The 23,704-nt window shown below is 33.2% G+C and overlaps 3 protein-coding genes across 3 annotated transcripts in view; all 3 read left to right on the top strand.

The window, feature by feature from the left end:
- LOC128182691 (uncharacterized) overlaps positions 1-23,704 on the top strand; it is a 29,679-nt gene that overhangs the window by 2,349 nt on the left and 3,626 nt on the right. The gene's annotated exons all lie outside the window — the stretch shown is intronic.
- On the top strand, positions 910-2,254 carry LOC128182693 (cystatin-A-like). Its single transcript, XM_052851410.1, has 3 exons — positions 910-1,053; positions 1,649-1,759; positions 2,127-2,254. Exons 1-3 carry the CDS (start codon positions 928-930, stop codon positions 2,241-2,243), a joined length of 354 nt encoding a protein of 117 aa, XP_052707370.1. The 5' UTR covers positions 910-927; the 3' UTR covers positions 2,244-2,254.
- LOC128182694 (uncharacterized) lies at positions 11,113-20,479 on the top strand. Its single transcript, XM_052851411.1, has 5 exons — positions 11,113-11,776; positions 13,337-13,475; positions 14,636-14,833; positions 18,908-19,078; positions 19,175-20,479. Exons 1-5 carry the CDS (start codon positions 11,639-11,641, stop codon positions 20,005-20,007), a joined length of 1,479 nt encoding a protein of 492 aa, XP_052707371.1. The 5' UTR covers positions 11,113-11,638; the 3' UTR covers positions 20,008-20,479.

The raw sequence follows: 23,704 nt of genomic DNA, 5'->3' as shown, positions 1-23,704 counted from the left end.
CAGCGAATCACAAAGAAAGCAGTGCTAATCATTGTATATGTGTATACCCTTGCCAAAATGAAATCAGGTCTAGAATTAGGCATACATTATTATTCTAGCTTAACATGCATCTACAGGTTTGAAACACAATTTCTTACAAATTCCAAAAGCTGCATCACAGGAAGCATTCATTAAGTTGATAGTAATTTTATGTAGGTTTTATTTTCTGATATCAAAAAATCGATTTTCTGATATCAGAAAATACAAATGATTTTTTTATATCAAAAAATGATTTTCTGATATCAAGAATTCGATTTTTTATATCAAAAAATGATTTTCTGATATCAAGAATTCGATTTTTTTTATATAAAAAAAATCAACTTTAATTCTTGATGTCAAAAAATCTATTTTGTAATATCAGGAAATAATTTTTTGATATCAAGAATTCGAATTTGTGATATCAAAAATGATTTTCTGATATCGCAAAATAGATTTTTTGATATCAAGAATTATTTTTTGATATCAATAATTCGAATTATTGATATCAAATATTTATTTTTTGAAAATACCTCAAAAATATTAAAACGGTGCCTCATAGATTGATGGATTTACAAGTATGAACCACATATGTAGTTATGTAAATGTATGGTAAAAATCTATGGACAATACCGTTGGGCTGTGTACCTGTAGTGGCGAATTTTCGGAAAACCATGTTTTTCACTTCAAGACTAAATGCACCAAAGTATTTTTAAAGATAAATTGTTAAATACAAAACATGCAAACGTGACTGCATGACGGCCGTGCGGTTTTGTTTTTTTATTTGAACTAAACAATTAACATTTTGCAAAACAAGCGTAATGAGACTTTTTCCTTTTTGCACAATTTTGTATAAAAGAAGGAAACATTTCAAAGCACACTGCATACCTGTACATCACTGCTGCCTACAGCATGTCTATTAGGGTTACTTTCGTGTGCTGTGTAATAGCGGTGTCGGGGGCATTCGCTCAGTTGATTCCCGGCGGATGGACCGAAACCAGACCTATTGACCCTTACCCCATGCAAGTCGTATTATCTGTATGTTAACATTCTTAATCGATTTAACCACATAAAAGATTTCTATGTTCAAAATAATTAAAATAGGTTTTCCGATTAGGTTAATATATAATTTTTAAGCATTAAATAATTACTGTACAGATGCTTAAAACTTAAATTTTAAATCTAAGGCGTGTATGTTATTAGTGAAAATTAGCAAGAGGCAAACATAACAGTAGTTAGTATGTAAATGAGCAATAAATGTCGTGTGTTCCCTGGCATTGTCTCCAAGTATTTTAGTGAGCTGCCGACTTACATGATAGAACCATTTTAACAAGGCCTTGGACTTTCAGTAGATCGTAACTATCTATTGTTTGCGTCAAAACAAGTTAGGAATAATGCTGGTTTCAAACGAAATATACAGCGAATGCGTTGTCTTAGCTCAGACGCCAGACAAATCGTGTTGATTTCAAAGAGCCATGGCTGAGTGGCCTACAATGAAATAGACAGGCCTACGTGACATTGCCGTTTGACACAACTACCCAAAGTCCAAGCTCTTGTTAAAATGGTTCTATTTTGAGCCCATCATTGGTTTTTGACATGTGTACAATACATATATCTATATCTATATCTTCAGTTGAAGAGTGACATTGTGAGTAGATTGAACTCCATGTACATAACTGTAAATGAATTTCAACCATTCCTGTACCGGGAAAGAGTGGCGGTAGGCGCTGTGTACCAGGTCAAGGTATGTGTGCTGTCGGTCCCATATACTATAAACACTGTACATGAAGTTAAGCTTCGCTAATTTATATTCGTACCTGTTTCATAAGTATATATATGTAGACGTTCTGAATGCAACGGTATGAACTTTTTTTTTAATTATTGAAGGACCATTTATATAAGACTTAAATAAAATGTATTTGGTATATATCTTTTAAAAAAGCAAAGATAAAAAGCAAACCAAAGGCATGCAATAACAAATTGGGAGCTCAAAACTCAAGCTCTTTTGAATGTTTTCAACAAATACATATATACAACAAACCAAAATTCTTCTGTATAAATTACATGCATTCAATTGCATTTTAACCGTTTTGTCCCTATATTAATCGCAGATACGTATTGGCTATGGACGCTACGTTCACGTCACAATTTACCAACATTTCTCCGGAACTCCAACCGAGGTCCAGGACATACAGACCAGGAAAACTCTGGCGGACCCCCTGACATAGACGGGAGGGCCGCATCTCTGAAATTATTACATCGATCTTATAAGAATTGTATTGTTATTTTTTGCAATAAAATTATTGTTATCTGATCTTACTGATTTGGTTTGTGTTTCTTACATCCAGTATACATGAAGTATGTACATTTTAACGAACTCTTTGCACTTAATGTAAAAATGTTCAAATCGAAGTTTTTTATAGCAATAAAATTTATGATAAATTAGTGAAATTTTGATGATAAAGGACTATATACGATATGGGCCTAAAATGGCCCCCTAAAATGAACATCATCATTTTACTGTAATTCTTTGTTTTCTTTGTAAAGATATATATGTGATGTTTTTACATAATGTTCATATTGATATTACTGCCCACAATTTAAAAATATGACATCATAAAAACAACCTTTTCCCGCCATTTTTGCATTTTTAGCATAAAACAGCTTGTTTTCAAGCAATTTTTCTTTCAGAAAACATAGAGCGCATGCTTGAACAAACGAAATATTTTAATCAGAGATGTATCTAGACAAGGCTAATAAGTGACAAAAAATTTTTCCTTGTTCAAGCATGCGCTCTATATTTCCCATTCAAAAAACGATATGAAAAATGTTAATTTTTGGCTGATTTTGATTGAATTATAGAAATAGCGTCACTCCTGACGTCATATACTGACAGTGACTGCAAATAAAACAAATAAATAGGTGAAAACTATATTTTATATGAACTCTTCTAAAATATAACATTTTATATGACATTTTATTGTACCCGTAACACTTTAAAAAATGGCGAATTATGGGGGCCAGATTTAACTCATATCATATATAGTTCTTTCATGATAAATCATGAAATTTATAAATGTCGTACATGATATATATATATATATATATATATATATATATATATATATATATATATATATATATATATATATATATATATATATATATATATATATATATATATATATATATATATATATATATATATATATATATATATATATATATATATATATATATATATATATATATATATATATATATATATAATTATATAATTCATGTTCTCAAGTAAGTTCGACTTGTGACACATGTAAGGGCAACATCTTGGTTCCCGGGTCATCGCTCAATGATTTTAAAATACCATTCAGAATATAAAACTTTTAATTTAAATCTATTTCAGAGACGATGAGTGACATTTTTTAAGTTACACTGTGACTCAAAAAGATGGTTTACTTTTGATTAGGGCAAGTTAAAAGAAATATACAAAATTTGATCATACGGGAGGTTTCACGCATTTCCTATCAGTTTACACGTCATCCGGATTTTCCCACACGTAAAATATCCGAGTTGTTTTTGACATTGATTTGAGTGTCACGTGACTGTGATTGCTGTCTGTTATTATATTATTTTCGATCGGTAAAAGTGAATTTGAAATTGAATGAAAAAAAAATTCTGGAGTTTTCGTTATAGCTGTAAAAAAAAAATTATTTTTATTTTCAAGGGCGCACGTAAACATGCTGTCATTGTCACACTATTACAATAAGACGTTAGTCACGGAATTCTCAAATGTCAATGTGTAATCTGCATTACATAAAAAGTATACACTTCATGTTATTTTTTTTTTTTTTAGGTTTTAACTAAAATTTGCTTACAATGAATTAGTATAATTAATATCAATTATATGCAAATCTGATTTTTTTTTTTCACGTTCGCATCATTTTAACAAATGATGACTTGCAAATAAAGAACGGCTTTTAAGTGAAAAATTGTGTTTAAACGTTGTATTCAAGGAAGTCACTGCGAGTGTTACGGGCGTATTTCTAACAATGACACGGATAGCATTGTTCCTGTGTATAGTAGCGGTAACGGGAGGGTTGGCGCAGTTGATTCCGGGAGGGTATACGGATACCAGAAAAATCGACCGCCAGACAAGGAAAATTGCATTTTCTGTAAGTTTATAATTTTAACATTCACTGAAAACTTTTACCAGTCATTTTTAATTAGATACAGAATAATGCAGTTTTTAGGAAAATATAACAAATGTTCGCAATGCTCAAAATTTAGATACATTTCATAAAATCAAATTGTATTCTATATACATATTGTAGTAATCAATTCAATTTTTTTTCTTTTGAAATGTGTGATACTTAGTCGAGTCCAAACGTACTTTATGTTCCAACCAGTGCGGGCGTTATTTATGTGTCTGTAGTTTTGTTTCTTTTTTGTTTTGTTTTTTATTTGTTTTTGTTTTTTTTTTTGTTTTTTTTTGGGTTTTTTTGGTCGCTTTGTATTTTTGTATGTTTGTTTTGGTCAAGTGCGTAGCTTTTCTAGAGATACCCGATATTATACCTAATTTAAGATTTACTTGTACATATATAAAGGTCTGATATATAACTTGCATGTTCTCTACTTTTTAGCTCACCTGAGCTGAAAGGAATATATAGAGTAAATCTTTAAAAATCTTCTCAAAAACTGATCAACTAGGAAAGCTGAAACATGTGTGGAAGCATCCTCAGGTGGTGTAGATTCAAAGATGTGAAAATCATGACCCCCGGGTGTAGGGTGGGGCAACAATGGGGGGAGGGGTCGAAGTTTTACCTAGTCTTTAAAAATCTTCTCAAAAACTAATCAGCCAGGAAAGCTGAAACTTGTGTGGAAGCATCCTCAGGTAGTGTAGATTCAAAGTTGTGAAAATCATGATCCCCGGGGGTAGGGTGGGGCACAATGGGGGGTCGAAGATTTACATAGGAGTATATAGAGTAAATCTTTAAAAATCTTCTTCTCAGAAACTAATCAGCCAGATGATTCTTTATAATTGTTAAGACTTTGGCCCCATAACAATTCTTGGGCCTCACAAGAAGGTTCAGAGTTTGATATAGCTTTATATCCCGTATACATGTATAAACAATCGTTAAGGATCTTTTTGAAAACTGCAGTACTCAACATGTAATACGACTATCAAATCATCTTGTTAGAAAAGGGACTAAAGATTATAAACATAAGAATATCCAATGGGAAAAATGGATTTAATTTATACAGGATCTACATGTATTATTGTACATTTTCCAGATAGTTTGTACTATGACTCCATTAAGCTGATTTTATCATACCTACTGTTCCTCAGGTGAGCGATGTGGCTAATGGGCCTCTTGTTTATTAATGTTGTGATATGAATGAGAATAAGTTCCTATGTATGTTGACATACCTAATTATACCAACACTTTCTAAAGAAAGTTCGGGTATATTGTTGTTACTCTGTTCCGTCCGTCCATCCGTCCGTCCGTCCGTCTGTCTGTCACATTTTACTTTCTCAAACTGCTCTTACATCTTACAAATCAGCAAACTGAACTCTTGGAGTTTGATTTGGGGTATCATGTTGTTTTGTAAAAAGGTTTCAAAAATTCTCTGCCAGTCCTGGGGGTCAAATAATTGGTAAAAAATGATGTTTTTTCACAAAAAACCTTCTTCCTCGAACTCCTCCTACATTTTCAACAGTAGACAAATCATCTTTTGGAATATTTTTTAGAGTATCCTATAGATGCGCAATAAGGTTTCGGAATTTTCAATTTTGTCCTGGGGGTCATTTAATGGCTGAAAAATGACGGGTTTTTTTTTTTTTTTTTACAAAAAAACCGGTTTCAAAAACGTCATTTTTTTTTGGCAGTAGCCAAATGATCTTCTAGAATATAATTGGAGGTGTCATTTTGAGGTGTGATCATGTTCCAGAATTTTTTTTTTTATTAAGGGAATCAGTGGGGAACAAAAATTGACGTTTTTTTTGCAAAAAAAGTATGGTTCCCAGAACTCCTCTTACAACTTTTGGAGTAGCTACGTCATCTCTTGGGATATAATTGGGGCTGTCCTATAGATGTGCAATAAGGTTTTAAAAATTTAAATTTCATCCAGGGAGTCAAATAGTAGCAGAAAATTGACATTTATCACTTAAAAAAAACATAGATCCAAGAGCTCCTATTATGATTTAATGGATAGACACATCATATCTTGGGATATGATTGGGACTGTTCTATAGATGTGCAGTAAGGTTTTAAAAATTTAAATTTCATCCAGGGGGTCAAAAAGTAGCAGAAAACTGACGTTTATCACTTCAAAAAAACAAAGATCCTAGAAATCCTTTAATGATTTAATGGATAGACACATCATATCTTGGGATATGATAGGAACTCATAGATGTGCATTACGGTATTGAAAAATAAAATTTAACCCTGAGTCCCATTACCTACATACCTTTTGATGCCATTCAAGGATCAAGAATATATATGGTTATTGGGTGGGGATCTCAACCATTTTCGAGATATTCGTGCCCTTCCTGTTTGAGGGGGGTCATGACCACCCCCGGGGCCCATGACCTACATACCGTTTGATGCCCCTTGACACAAGGAACAAGAATATATATGGTGTAAGGGTGGGGATCTGAACTGATTTGAAGATATTAAGGGACTTGCTGTTTGAGGGGATCAGGACCATCCACAGGGCCCTTGACCTACATAACATTTGATGCCCCTTGACATCAGAAACATGAATATATATGGTTTAGGGGTCATGATTATAACAGGTTCTGAGATATATGGTAATTTCAAATTCCTGGGGGGTGGGGATGACCCCAGGGGCAGATCTAATAAACCCTATATATTGCCAGTAACAGTCAATATATGATTATGAAAACCCTATATTATTATCTTTGTCCGTTTTCAAGTTACCATTTACAATAGAGTCTACGATTCTTCCTACAAGGTTCAATGTTAGACCCCACACCCTTTTGACACCCCCCCCCCCCCACAACCCAAAATGAGAAAAATCATTCAGCCATCTCTGAGAAACAAGTTCATAGCGGGAAAGAAGAAAAAGAAGAAGACGAAGAATAACAATACATGTATTAAGAACCGTACAAAAACAATAAGTCTCCAAATTTCATTCGGGAGACTTAATGATAAAGGTTAAATAGAGATAGGATCATCAAACATCAATAATTTAAAGATAATTGACAATTTCTGATTCTAAAGGGGTCAGGATGACCCCTTAGGGTCATGACTTACATGCCATAATGATCTGATGTGCCATGACCTAAGGAGGAATAATATCTTTGGGATAAGGTGGGGATCTCAATGGTTTTTATGATATTTGATAATTTCAGGAAGAGCACTTGGGATCATGACCTACATACCATCTGAAATGCCTTGAACAAAGAAACAATAATATAATATGTACATGATATATGATTCAATTTAAGAACCCAGATATAGAACAATCATCTATGTTTTGTAATATTTCCTATGTATATATACATGTATTAGTTTGTGTTTTGTTCTATACTATTCATGTTCATGACTGTAGTAGGCTTAGTCTTATCTTAAATTACATTAAAAAATTGTCAAATATATGACTTGGAACCCCCACCCCCAAACAAACTCAAATATAAACTGTTTCCCCCCCCCCCCCTTAATTGTCGAATGATCTATTAAAATCAAAATATAATTTGGGTGTCTAAAAACTTTTATAAACTGGTAAAAAATGTTATTCTGAAAAAAAATTACATTACACCTTGCATAACTGACAAATGATCTATTGAAATATGATCAGAGGTCATAGTTCTACCTTGGGATCAATAACTAATATTCACTGACAAGTTAAAATTAATAAACAATAAATGATTCAAATTATAAATGTTTATACTCCACATTCACTCCCCCCCCCTCCCAATCTAACCTGGTTCTAAAGATTCAGTCTTCTTAATACATTCTTACATGTGTACAGTAGCAAATTTTAAATCATTTCTTGATTGCTTTTTCTCTCCTAATGCACATTAACATTTTGGAAATTGCTTAATTCAAATTTTAGGATTTATAAACAAAATGTTATATGCATGTGTATTCGCCTATTTGGGGCAATTGTAAAGTCTCCTTAACAAAGCAGTGACATCATTAGGCTAGGAATTACCTACATGGATCAATCACTACTGTAACATATGAATAAGATAAAATACTTTATTATTTCTAGTTCTAGAATGTCAGGGTGTCTCCAAAGGGGCATACTCTATATACAATTTTATGCGCAATGACACAAAGAGCAAGAATAAATTATATATATGGTTTAGGGATGAGGATCTCAGATCTCAGAAGTTAACAAAATATACAGTGTATCATCATTTCCTATTTCATAAGGGGGGGGGGGTTAAAGACAACACCTGGGGGTCATTAATGCACTTTACACCATTTGATGATGCATTATAATACATTGAGAAAGAAATACTCCTTCCTTCCTATTATAACTCATATAAAATTGATAAGTGTCTACACTTACATTTAATACACAAATCTAATAAGAAATTGTTTATATGTCAGGGTCAGTATGGGGTCAACTCAATAGTGCAAGTCTGACAAATGAAAAAAATAACATTTGCAACTAAAATGACAGAAACTTTACAAATGCAATAGGATAGGTAACGACGATAAGCTTATTTAAATATTAAAAGATGATGATACAGTATGCTGTCAAAGGAAGATCACATTTAGAAAGTGAAAGTAGAACTTATGTATGCTGGCATGATGGCATCTCATTATATTGTGCTACTGCTACTACATGTATTATGCTTACCTAAATTGGTCAACATCATATTAATGATAATCCAATTAAAACACAATAATGAATTCCTTTAGCTGATCTTAACTAATCCTTTTCTGCATATGGAAAACACACACATGTATGTATACGCGTGAACCCATCTAATCGAAGAGCTGTGTAAAACTAGTACCCGCTAATGAGACCTGCAGACCTGTGTTGTGTACGTAACTTCAGACAAAGATCAGTTATTTGTAACATGCATGTATTTTTATGACCTATTCTTCAAATCCACTTGCACTATTTTATTAGGTAAATAACAGCTTTAAGGTCGTGCAGGACACCTGCATATAATGATGTATACTTCCTGTTGAGATAAATAATAAAGTATATTAAATATTAATTAAATATTTACCCCCCAAATAATGTTACCTAACAATGGGTTAGAACGTTTACATGTCTGTAAGAGCATTGGGGTCCAAGGTGTATATTTGGTAATTTTGCAATTGATATAAATGAATTTTCATGGGGGGGGGGGGTCTGGACCCCTCACTCCCACCCCTTCTCTAAATCTAAGCATACGATGATGTACATGTAGGCACACAGAAGCAAATCTAAAATCCATCATATGGGAAGGGATCTCATCCTTCAGTTATGAAAATTATAATTTTTAAATATATTACCGAAGCTTGCATGTGGCCTTCATTTTTAATTAAACTGGTACAAAACAGTGTTATTTAGGGGCAAACGCTTGGTGCGGGTATTACTGTCTAATGACAGCATCTAGTATTTACTTACACAGGGAAATATTTGCCACCGTTTTATTTTTATCAGCAGGCAAATTTAAGACTGAACGAATTCAGATGTCTAAAAATTATCTCTCTTTTAACACAATTGTGTCTGAGCAAATTCAAAACTGTTGGCATGTGTAGAAGAGAAAAAGGGCAAAAATAACCTTGTATACAGTATACCAGAATAAATATTCATTTGAGAACATCATCCATCCACAAGTTTTATTTGCTTGAATTGGTACATTTTAGATTAATATGAATATACAATGTACATACCCCTTTAACTATGAATGATTACACATTAGATGTATAAATGTCACAACACTTAACTTTATTTTTCCCCCTTTAGGATCTGGGATAAAGTGATAGGAGGAGCCCATGGTATAGTTGTGTTTGTAGCAGTCGCCATTTTTCAGACATTTAGCATGAAAAGTAAAGATGAAATGGTTCAATATTTGCTGGAGGTATGTTATTTGGTTTCTGAACCAGGATGATAATTTTCATCACATATATACATGTATTACATTCTATTTATCAATAAGTATGATTTCCTGTAAAATTACAATACTACGGTTAGAAAATAAAAATATTTTTGTATTTGTCTAATAAAATAGTAGTTCATGCATTCTTGTGATATTTTTTTCAGCTTCCAGAAGACTGTGGTGACATTATTGTGACTAAATCCTTACTAGATATATGGAGCAAATACTCCTAGAGCAGAGGGGGATGAGAGAGAGAGAGAGAGAGATGGAGAATTGGATGTTAATTTATGATTTTCTAGAAATGTGTATGTTTATGATACACAATTGACCCTTTAAGTACTTATAATTTTGTTGAACATTGACACTGAATTTGTTGTAAAGGATACTAAAATTAATTGTAATAAAAAATGTGTTAGAAATATTTTGTTGTTGCAATAACAGGGACATTTTACTCCAGTTACATACTATATATAGGAAAGAGTTGTTGTATTAGTGACAATTATCAGCAATTATGAGGAAATTGTTTTGAGGACTTTTGATGGATTTTATTTATTATAAACCCATGATCGACTGACATAGTTTTCAGCTTACCTGGGCTAGAGACCTCATGCAGTTAACGGCTTTAATGTACATGTACATGTACTTTAGGGACCCTCTTAGTATACACTGCTTATAAAAGTACTCTGACCAAGATAAAGTATTTGTGAACTTATTGAACACGCACTTTACCAAATGAAGTATGGTAGTAAAAAGCATTTTTTTTTAATTCATAAGGAAATTTTGTCTTCAATGCGTTTTCCTTGTTTAGATACTTGTATGCCTATAAAGTACACTTTTATGTGACGAACAAACTAGTTTTTATTTCTGTACAGAGGGTCCATAAACTTTTTCTGCAGAACAACTGAACCAATTTCTTTCAAACTTTGTTCAAAGTATCCTTTGGAATAGATGTTTTTCGTTTGTTGATCAAAGGAACCGGTGGTCTAAGACTATTTTTATTTTATTTTTCTTTATGTAACATATTGAGGTTTAAAAAATCGATATTTAAAAATAAACTCGCATTATAAGAAATTTTTAAAAATTGAGAAATACACGATGTTCTTTTGATAAAAAATATAAACGAAATTCTTTCAGCGCTGTACGAATTCTTCGTGTATCTTTTAAACAGTTCCCATACACAACTAATCGTTTTTAAAAAGCTGCTTTACTTCTTGAACGGTAGCAAAGTATGGCGACTGAAAAAGTGTTTTTCATTAAATTCTATTCACAAATAAAACATTGTGCAATTGGTCCTCGACGTAAAAAAAAAAATCACCTCGCCTTTCATGGGAACAACCGGAAATTTTCCCCATTGACAGTCAGTAACAGTCTTTAACTGTATAAATAATAGATTACAGTCCACTTACAAACACCTGTGTTATTTAATCAAGAATAATCAGGTGTGTTTAAAAACTCTCAATGATTTTGCATGTTGTGTTGCATTATTAAAACAAGGAAATGTATTAGTTCTCGGTATGCAGCGTTGAAGTTCTGTCGCCAAGTTCTACCAGCATGGTGTTTGTAGTGAACAGTGTGGAATATTCCCCCAAAGATTTTCACGAACAGTTTTCCAATTACTTGCCGAGGCTTATACAGGTTACAAAAGGTTACTATGGCGAGGACCAGATCAAGACGTACGAAAGGGGACAGGTTAGTTTAAAAAGCAATCTTATTTGCTTTCTCTCTCTCTCTCTCTCTCTCTCTCATTGGTAAAAATTGGACTCTTGAGACAAGAACTCTTCATAAAAAAATCGCAGGCATTTTTGGGAGTTGATTTTAATCAACTCTCCTATGCAGTTACTCTGGCAAACCGAAAGTGAAACAGTGTTTGGACCTAAGCACAAATCATCACCGCTGACAAGACTTAGTTCTCGAAAATAATCGAAAAATTCGCTGTAATGAATTCTAAAGCACTGTTTTTCAAGGAAACTTATTTATAAATACCATGAAAATAGTCAGATTTTAAATGGTAGGAACAATTTATATATTTTGGTAGTGGTATGTATTTTTACGCTAGAGATTACTATAGTCTCGTTCAACCAGACGATCGGTGGTTTCCGTAAATTTTCGACAAGCAGAGAATCTCTCTTGCTTGTCGGAGATTAACGGAGACAGCCGAGCGTCTGGTTGAACGAAACTAGAGTCCAATATTGCTTGGATCCATACACTTTTTCAGAAGTATTTCGATTACTGATACGTACCTTGATGGAATAAATAGTATCTTTAAATATAACATTCAGTCCTGTTTTGGTATAAAAAAAAAAAAAAAGGATATTGGCGTATAAGGCGTTAGATATCCCATACTGGCACCAATAAAGACGAGAGAATTTTAAATGTTGTAAAAATATCCTTTTTGGATTCGTATACATTGTTTATACAAATTTCATGATGTAAGTCAGTGAATTATGTACATACGTTTTGTAAACATAACATATCTCTGATTCAAAATTATGCAACACAAATTGTTATTCTTTTCAGTGCTCAATTGCAAAGTTCAGTGAACGGGTCTAGGCTACATCCTAATATTACTTTTTATTTAAAGAAAAGTTTAAAAAAATACTCTACAATTGATTAACATAAATAGAGTCTCGACTAATAATGAATCACAAGATATGTTTTTTAGGTCACTTGAGTAAACTCAGATGACCTATTGCTATCCGTTTTCGTCCGTCGTCGTGCGTGAACAATTTTACATTTTTAACTTCCTCTTAAAACTAGTCCAATTGTTACCATTTTTTATGTGAGGTATCTCTATGGTAAGAGGAATCTATTGTGAAATCCATTGCTCTACCACCCCCGGGGCACCACAGGTGGAGACAAATATGCAAAAAAAAGCCAAATTTTCAAAAATCTTCTTCTTTACTCCCACACATGTGAGGAAAAAACTGGTTGCATGGTTATGATGTCCATGAAGCCCTCTACCAAAATGGTTAATTCCTTACCCCTGTGTCAGGGGTTCGGGCTCTAGGGTGGGGACAATATGGCCTTATAGTTTGAACTTAATTTATATATAAACTTTTATAGTTCAGGAAATGATTTGTGCGCTATGATATGTAGGAACACACATCAGCCAATATCGAAAGTACATATTTTTGTAATTTGATAATATGCAAGCCAAGTGCTCTTTTGTTAAAATTTACACGTTTATTGTTTGCCACCAGCTTGTAATAAAAGATTTTGACTTATGCAGATTATGTTGTGTACGTGCAGGTCCTTTTTTTACGACGAGCAGGATCTCAGGAGCGCGTAGTCGCCAGCGTACTGCATGGCCCCCTCTCTCTGACCCACAGACTCCTCAGTATACCATTGGACTACAATGCACAATTCTGCTTTGTGTCGGCTAAAAAAGGTAATTTTATCTTTGTAAGTTTACTTCCTTCTCTGTCGTGTAAGTTTACTTCCTTTTCTGTCGTGTAAGTTTACTTCTTTCTCTGTCGTAATTCACTTAAATTTGAATCGCAAATTGGGTCTGATTTATAATGGTTATATAATGGTTACGTGTTGTTTTACTTGATCCCAACTCCCAAAGATAAAATCGGAGATAAATTAATTTTGGATTTGCTTTCTGTTTTCATGCCCATTATAGGAATACTTTCTACGTTAACTTATTTTTGATCTGAACACAACAATATATATTTACATTTTCCAGTGTCTTTGCCTGTGATAACACTACGTATCGATTTTGTACTATATAACCCATAATACAAATGACGCCAAAATGAGGCGCCAGCGGGGTTTGCTTATTTTCATTTAAGTATTTAATCGTACATTGGCTAAAAATTATATAAATATAAGTAATGAGGAATCATTCTTTGAATATTATGAGGTGATAATTTCGGTCGGGGCGTGATCAAATCTATCATAAAGCCCTTCGGGCTTTATTAGATTTGATCACGCCCCGACCAAAATTATCACCTCATAATACTGAAAGAATGATTCCTTATTCCTTATATAATATTGTACTGCTAGTTTTGATCATTTATAGAATTTGCAGCTAGTGTGCATACGTTTAGAAATTCACCTAATTCATTGTATGGCACATTAAATACGCATCCTCTTACAAAAAACAAGAAAGTCTTCATTCAAACATCATGTATTCTTGTACATGTACAATGTTCACAAGGCGTGTAATGAAAGGGAAAGGTCGCCAAAAGCATTATGCATACTATGGGAATAAAGATATTGTAGAAATAAAGAGTCGTACACCATACGAAGGATTCTTAGTGCTTTCAAGATGAAATGTCCGAAGTAAATAACTTGTGTAGTTCAATATTTTGCATTGAAACCCTTCTGTCGTACATTTTAAAGGTTTCTTTATTCAGTACACCAGAAATAATACAAAATACAACTGCAAATTGTTCGCTGGTACAAAAAATACAATCTTCTTAATCCATTTTTGCCTTCACTTGTAGAGTTCTCCGAAAGGTTCCTTGAAAAACTTACAGTTGTTGTATTACTACGTATTGAATTGATATATTTGAGATATATATTGTTTATAATATATTCCAGGAAACAAAAAATACAGTTTGCGTCAGGTACTGTCTAAACGAAGGCTTCCAATTGACGTTATTTTCATTCCGGAAATGACGTCAAATGACTCGGAATCGTTTACACCAATGAGATTGATAAACAGTGATGACAAGCTGGTGCTGAGACTGACACACATGTACCAGGATACCTTTCTTCTAGGTCACAACTTGTCAGAAGGTGTACTTTCTAGTACATATGTTTTACAATTCTCATCGTAAAACATTCTCACTTCTTAAAGTTTTATTGTGTTACAACTGAGCTTATATTACGCATATTCATTAGATCACGTCTGGACGCTTTCAAAAGCAAACAAAAGAACCAATGAATTCATGCGTTTGATGATGTTTTTAAATTTATTTACCTACGATGTATAGAGGACACATAAACCCCAAGATTGTGTACTTTCTTTTATTTATTTACTTTAACATAGCTACATGTAGCTACCGATCTTATTCAAATTGTTATTTCTAGTTTGACCGTGCTCAGTACCCACCACTTTATGCGCCCATATTTGGATAGACGGAAGTAAAGTATGGCACTACGTACTTTTGTTTATCAATCACATTTTCATCTTCTTCTCTTGAAAACCAATTAAACTTGGTATAAAGCATCATTGTAAGTGAAGGGCTATCAAGCTTGTTCAATTACATTGCCAGTCCCTCTTTAAAGGGAAGTTACATGTAATTGAAAATTATTGAAATTTGTTGGTATATTAAAAAAAAACCTTTCAAAATCCAGTTAGCCAGACAATCTGAAAAGATCATCACCCCAATATAGTGTAGTTTCAGGTTTTGTTCAAATCCTGATCCCCGGAAGTAGAGTTGGGGGAGGGGGGGCTCATTATACATATTAAAGAGTATATAGCGATTTATCTATAAAAAGCTTCCTCTCGAAAAACCATTTGGCTTAAAAATCTGTAAGTTGTGTAGATGCATCTTCAAGTTTATTTAAATCATTATACCTATGGTTAGGGGTGGGCCACTATGGAGGAAGGGGTAATTTTACGTTCGAAAAAATAGAGAAAATCTTTTTAAACATCATCAAACGGAGCTCGGTGTCTAACTTTAGAATAGAAGATAAATTTAAAAATCTTTTTAAACAAGATATACTAGTACTCTACTAAGTTTCTTGATAAGTGTATTTGATACTAATACTCTAAAGACGGTATAGGGCTATTATTGCTCATATTAGCGATGTCGCTCATGGGCCTCTTGCTATTTTTTGCGAGCCGTTTTTGCATTAATTTAAGAATATCCTAGCGATATATACACATAGCTTGCAATACTTTTGCATATTAAATTTATACGATGTTAAAATGATCGTAAAAGATAGCGAAAATAGATCATTGCCAAATAAAATCCGGATACATATGGATCATACTGTTTTAAATATGATGGTCATACATGTACTTTGTATGCATGCGTATAGCAAGAGATTTTTTTATATTTAAATCTGAGATAAAATTTACTTTCAGGACTTCAGGTCTTCTTTAAATGACTTAAATATTCACCGATAAAATACATAAAAGTTTACATTGCCGTTGAGTTTGTTGCACAACTACATTGCAAGGTTTCGTCTGTTTGTTTGACATGGCATTCAAATTGTATATACCCGATTCCAGTAGACAAGAGATAAACACGCCAACCTATAGAACTTTTCCATTTATATTGAATCTTGTCTATCCCCATCATCGATAAAGCATGGCGGCCCTTAATTTTATGATAATAACACAGAAAATAATTTTAAACTTTTTAGATATGCACTTCTCTTCATTAAAATCGTTTTTAGAACATTTGAAAGATTTTTAAAATCTTGCACATACCACTATCAAACACAACTGGTAGGAATCGAAGTACTGAAAGTACTGGAAAGGGCTTGCAAGCTTGTTGTTAATATTGGCATTGATACTGCTAAATGGGATACGTAGAATGCATGTATAAGTTCAGAAAAAAAAAACCTAGAAGATAGAATGTTACCAAAATTACTGCAATATCTTTACGTTAGGAGCTCTCGAGGTAGTAACGCTATGAATGGGCGATAAAGTTTGACCTAATTAATTTGTTATATTTAAACTGCAAGCGTATGAGTTGATGTATAAAATATAAGGATAGGATTACCAATGAAAAACGAACTAAAATTTCAAGGACATTTGAGCGAATTTTACCATGTTAGACGCTGTATAACCGCATGGTATTTTCTGCAGGTGCTAAACCTATTACTTAAACTTATCTTTGCGCTTAGTTTAAAATAAAATTTGTATTTTAGCAGATTCAGAAAATAAAAACAAAAATGATGTCTTATGGACTTATTTCTTTTTTTGATTTGAACGGAAGGGGACAGATAAAATCTTTTATTAGGAAGAGGGTATTTTCGTACAATTTTCAAAAACCACAAGAGCCAGATTAAACTAGAGGATAGCTCACAAATGATACCCCCTCCCCATCTAAGAAAAAAATCATAACTCCAATATTTTTTTATAATAGAAAATGATGGATGCTATCTATTTAACTGTCCATGTCCTATCGATAAAAACTGCTTTATATTTTTTTGTTAATGCTAATATGAGTACACAAATCAATTTCTGTTCATTAAATTCCATTTAATTTCAACTTAACTGTTAATGCATGAAAACATTTGATTCTTATGATAACAAACATGACTGGAAACAAACGATAATCCATATGTCAAGCAGCCATAATATGTTTTGAATTTTTGGTATTCCGAGTCCAATTTTTTATCGAAAATCTTTTTCTACACAATTAAAAAAAATCTAATAATTAATTTTTTGTGACCTGATGCGAGCAAGCTTTGTGTCAAATTTTACCTTCTAATCATGTTCATACAAGACACAGACAGGAATTAAGCATTTTTATAAACAATGACCTTGACCCAGCCCAAAAGACCTTGGGTCAAGGTCATTACACATCTTCTGGTCATAGGCAATCTTTGTGTGAAGTCACAACTTCCAATTTATCCATTAAAACAAGAGATGTTTGTGAAACATTTATGCCCCACTCCCTTGGAAACATCAACAAAGAAAATGAACGTAAACTGCAAATTTTTTGAATTTCTCTACGTCCAAGGGGCATAACCCTGTCGAAAATTTCTCTCTCATACCAAAAATCAAACTTGACCAAGATATTATTTAGATAAACCTGTGTACCAAATTTCACATGAATATGTGCACCCTCTGCGAAGAAAATAAGCGGAAACTGCAAATAACTAGAATTTTTCTACGTCCAAGGGCCATAACTGTGTCGAAAATTGTTCAATTGTGCCCAATATCAGACTTGACTTAGATATTATCATGATGAATCTGTATACCAAATTTCATTTCAATATGTTCATCCTCTGCGAAGAAAATGAGCAGAAACAGCAAATAACTGGAATTATTCTACGTCCAAGGGCCATAACTCTGTCGAAAATTGCTCGATTGTACCCAATATCGAACTTGACCTAGATATTATCATGATTAACCTGTATACCAAATTCATTTCAATATGTTCATCGTCTGCAAAGAAAATGAACGGAAACTGCTGGTGGACCGACCGGCCGACAGACTGACAGACAGCAGCAAAGCAATATGCCCTCCCTTCTTTGAAGGGGGGCATAAATATATGGACCAGACACGAATTTTTTACTTTTCCTGCAAGTGACCTTGACCTTGCTCAAATGACACACCCTTAGGTCATAAGCAATCTTTGTGTGACGTAAGAACATCCAATGTTTATCCTTTAAAAAGATATGGACCGGACACAAATTTTGCACTTTTTCTGCCAGTGACATTAACCTTGCCCGAATGTGCTTGGGTGAAGGTCATGACACACATCCTCTGGTCATAAGCAATCTTTGTGTGTAGTAAGAACTTTTAATGCTTACCCATTAAAAAGATATGGACCAGACACGAATTTTGCACAGACAGACGGACACACGGACAGACGGACATATATACCCCCACCAAAACTTCGTCTACAGGGGTATTACTATGTGTGGGTACAGCATTCCAGTTCTGAATGAATGGTAAAGCATACACCAGATAATACCAACGCATACCAACCACAAAATAAGTAGGGGAACATATCTTGCATTTTCTGTTTATGAAAAATCGCATAGAAATTATGCATTTTCTGCAAACAATAATTACTTTGTAATTCAAAAATATCTTTTTTACTGTTTATCAGGGAGAATATGATGTGTATATTTCGGTTGCAGCAACTCCCTAACGGCTATAATTTTAACACCTCTTTGCAGATAAAGTAACCTCCGCCATTAAACTGATTCCATTGTTCCCGACAGACCTTCGCATGTCTCTGATTGTTGGTAGAGAGGGTTATGAACAAACGGAATGGAGCAATTACATCCACTCCTTAAACGAAATTTGCAACAACCAGATACACTGTGATAATTACTTTGGCAATCCAGGTAAAATAGACAGTAATCCTTTCTTATCAGAATCTAATTTTATCAATACATTTAAAAAAGGTAAAATCAGTGTTAATTTTTCAGTTTTTTCTGCAGATGTAGCCCTCTACACTAAAGAGGATGGAGGTTTTGATGCCACAGTTCAAGTACCTCAAGTTTATTGGACGTTACATGATTGTCTCAATGAAACAAATGTGTACCAAACGCTTACTGGGTCAAAATTAGAAAAACGTCGCCCAGATGAGAACTCTGACACGTATGAAGTGATATCTTCATGTACTAGAGAACAGGCGCCATCTTGTTCTGAGGATACAAAACCAAAAATCCCACCTAAGCCTCGGCACAAGTCTAAATCTATGCATCGGTCAAGATCTGCTGATGATTCAGCTAAAAGTGGAGGCGCCGTTCCCGGCATCCCCCCAAGAAGAGGAACTTGCGTCACTCGAACAAATAAGGTGAAAGGTCAAACATCCTTATTGGGACCTTTTAAGAAACACAATGACACTGGTAAAACATCTTCAGAGTTGAAAGACGTATATGAAGACATTAGTGAAACTTCGAGAGATAACATGTCCTCTCCGAGTAGACTGTTTAGCCAATCTTCGTTTTCTGCCAAAACTGACCCTGAGGACGTAAACGCCCCCGTGCTACCCGCGAGGAATATTAACCCTAGAGGTAAAAACATACCACATAAACCAGCAATCCTCGATGTGAAGAAAGACTTGCAAAAAATGAATGTTGCGGATATAGGTGCTCTGTTGAAGAAACTGAGACTTGAAAAATACGCTTCTGTTTTTGAAAAACAGTGGATCGACGGTGCTATTTTGAGCGAACTGACTGCCGACATTCTTCACACGGATTGTAAAATGACAAAATTGGAGGCTGTGAGATTAATGACCTACGTGGAGAAAGGTCATATACCTGGTTAGAATACCTGTTCTATGACGTAAAATAACAGGTTTACAGTTCCAGAAGAATTTCGTGGATTGCATTTTAAATTTTCTTTAAAACTACAGCGTGATAAAACACATGCGCTCATTACATAATCTTGAGGTGGGGTAACCAAGATGGGAACTAAAGATATTCAACAGTCCATGGCAATTCTTTGTCCTCTTGAGAATAAAATTATTCTTCTTACTCGTCTTCTTTAACAAGAATAAAACATTTAGTCACGTAAAAAATTATCCAACAAATCAAGGAATAAAAGAACTTGAGGAAAATATATGACATACATGTTTAAAGTGTCTTATAAAGATTAAATCAAGAACTTTATATACCGATCCACTGATTGTACCCCCCATAAACATGAATATACTACATGCACAGTGTAGGAACGGAAGTGTACAGTTTTAAGTAGCGCTGTTTGACGAAGCGAATTAATAAATAGAGGAGGTACCTTTGATTTTAATCAAATGAAATGATAAATGGATGTAAAAACGAAAAAAGGAAAAACTTCTTTAACAATTCAGTACGCTATGGTAATAAACTGGCACAAGTATACAAAGTTGTATTCCTTTTGCAACATCATTTTCAATGAACTTTTTGACAATCAATATCCAATTTAACATTCAAAAATTGAAATGATTAGAACCATTTTAACAAGAGCTTTGACTTTGGGTAGTTGAATCAAACGGCAATGTGACGTAGTCCTATCTATTTCATTGTATGCCTCTCAGCCATGACTCTTTGAAATCAACTGGATTTGTCTGGCTTTTGAGTGAAGATTAAGCAACCGGTGTAAATTTCGCTTGAAACCAGCGTCATTTTAATTTGTTTTGACGCAAAAAATAGATTGTTACATCCTTCTAAAAGTCCAAGGTCTTGTTAAAATGGTTGTATTATGTACGAAATACAATCATTACGACTGAATAGGGGACATGTAGAAGTAAATATATACCTCAAGAGAGTAATCTGACCTGGAGTTTGATATCATTGCAAATTCCTCAGAATATCATGAGTTGTCATTATTTCATAATGTACACGGAGCGCAATTTTAAACATATACTTAGAATTTTACTGTACGCATAGTTCTCTGATTAAGCATAGGTTTTGAATGGTAATATACTCAATAGAATGACCATTGTATAAATGCACTAATTCAAAACAATTTCGATGATGGAATATTAACATTTTTGCTGCGATTATTTTTGTAATTAGTGGTTTTTAATAGACCTTGCACATCCTTTTACATAGCTGTCGTATGCACATGAATGCTAAAATGAAAACAACTGTATTGGTTTTGGATGAATGAGATTTAAAAGCGGAGTACTAGTACAAGTATTTGGATACAAGTATTTATATCGACAAGTGGACTAGAAACTTTATATAAAATATACTTGCAGTATTTAATTTTTTTTTAATAATAAGAATGCGAACTTATAAGATACAGATTCGCTCTCGTTCATTGCGCTACCCTCTTATGTTACAGTTTTGGGAAAGTTTTTTTAAAAATTAAATTATAGTTTATTTCAATTGGAAGTACTTCACAATATGAATATGTCCTATACCATCTTTATAAATCAAGTTCAGTTTCGTTTTCGTAAAAGGGTAAACTTATTACTGTATTGATTTATAATCTTTGTCATTTTTCATGCACATTTAAATTTTTGTTCTTTTTGTAGAAAAAAATTTCCTCTGATACTTGCATCTAACATTTGTGTGTACTTGTCTGTATTGCCAATAATTTATTTCAATGGAATGTTAGTACAAAGCTCCTGTATATGTCTTATCAAAGAATATTAAAAGTCATTAAGTTGTTTTCTTAACGCTTAAACTTCTGTTTGCAATGCACAGTACCAGGTATATCTTTAAACACAATTTAATCAAAGGAAAATTATTTATACACAATTGAATCAAAGGAAAAAAATTAATTTGATAGCAATTTTACAATTCTTTTTTTTAAATTACGAGTATAACATACTTCACGCTTTCTATTTTTTTTTCATACTCCAATTGTTTGGACATGTGTGAAGCAAGGCTTTTATTTTGTAATATCTATAAACAGTGCAGGGGAAAAACAAAATTCTTCTGAATAAAATGTTTTAATGAATGCATATTTAAGGAATCATTCTTTTAGTATCATGAGGTGATAAAAAATGTTAGGGGGTGTTCAAATCCAATACAGCCCGAATGGTTTTATGATAGATTAGATCTATCCGACCATATTTGATCACCTAATAATATTCAAAGAATTGTTCCTTATCTTTTATATTTATATGATTTTTAGCATTTGTACGATTAATTTTAGAATAGTCATTGATAAAATATATTGGACTATACATTACAAAATCAATGTGTTATCATAGACAAAGACACTGGAAAATGTAAATCCTTATTTCAATTTTCTCTTTATTTACAAATTCCATTTCTATACACATTTAAAAATAGGTGGAAACAGCTGATTTAACACATTAGAATATTAATGCTCTTTTCAGTCAACAGTAATCTTTAGGTTAAAAGTCTAGTCAACATTTAAGATAATTCACACTACACCCAGTGTCCTGCTAAACTTGTACATGACTTGTTTGCTCAATCACCATCAGTTGAATTAATTTAGACACTACTCGGACATTTAAGCTGTTTCCAAATGTTTTGCATAGCTGAATTTTAGATAAGTCTTGGGGGAAAATTTGAAAACAAATCAAAAAGCTCTCTCTTTGTTTTGAACTACATTATATTTACAATATTTTTACAGAAAGAAACGGGATAGACAGGCATAGGACTGAGGTACTGGATAAATATACTGTAGGTTGCTGGAAAACACAGGAAGTTGGCGATTTCCCTCGGAGTGAAGTACCGCAGTCGTGACCTTGACAACACCTAATAATCTTCATTAGACCATTGATCTCTGTTCTTCAATTACAGAGTTCTGTCTTTCAATTCACTAGCTGCAGTCATTTCCTAATTGATAGAGCAAAATTTTTAATGAGCAATCTATTAGATGAATCATTAAGGATTTGGTTAATATTAAGGATCTGGCAAGCTAACATAATTACACTTGCACATTGTAATTAACGACTTGTGCATCTGTGTCAATTCAAGCATAGATTATTGGAACTTTGTTTACAATCCATCTATCGTTTTCAGGTATGTATGCTAGAAAGATGTTTACAATTCAATCACTTCATTAGTTTAAAAATATTTCAAAACTAACCAGACTTTATGTTTATAATTATGCTGGACCCAACCTTTGAAAATTAAAGTTTCTTAAATTTCAATTTTGATAAACAAGTAAACAACAATTACTGAGCAATGAATTGTTAGCACTGTACCTCGATCTTGTAGTTGTTGGAAGAACGAGTATTTCTATTCGGGGTTTGAGGTGGAATAACACATAATCACAAAATGGCTGACCTCTGATGATCGAAACGGCCTTTCGTTACTTACTGCATTGAATTTTTAGATATTTTTTTTATATCACAACTGCAATTTTTTTTTTTCGCTTATTTGACAAATGACTGAAAATGAAGGTGACTATAGTCTTTGTCGCTGTCTGTCAGTCATTCTATCTCATCTTCGTTTTCTAGATTTTTTTTTTTCGTTATCGTTTAGCGAATTAATTTGAAACTTGCTGCGAAGCTTCATAGAGAAAGAAAAACTGTAGACAAATTTTGAGTTTTATATAGA

The sequence above is a fragment of the Crassostrea angulata genome, chromosome 5, assembly GCF_025612915.1.
Source record: "Crassostrea angulata isolate pt1a10 chromosome 5, ASM2561291v2, whole genome shotgun sequence".
Classification (NCBI taxonomy): domain Eukaryota; kingdom Metazoa; phylum Mollusca; class Bivalvia; order Ostreida; family Ostreidae; genus Magallana; species Magallana angulata.
The sequence above is the reverse complement of the archived record's forward strand: the minus strand, read 5'-3'. Positions and strand labels throughout refer to the sequence as shown.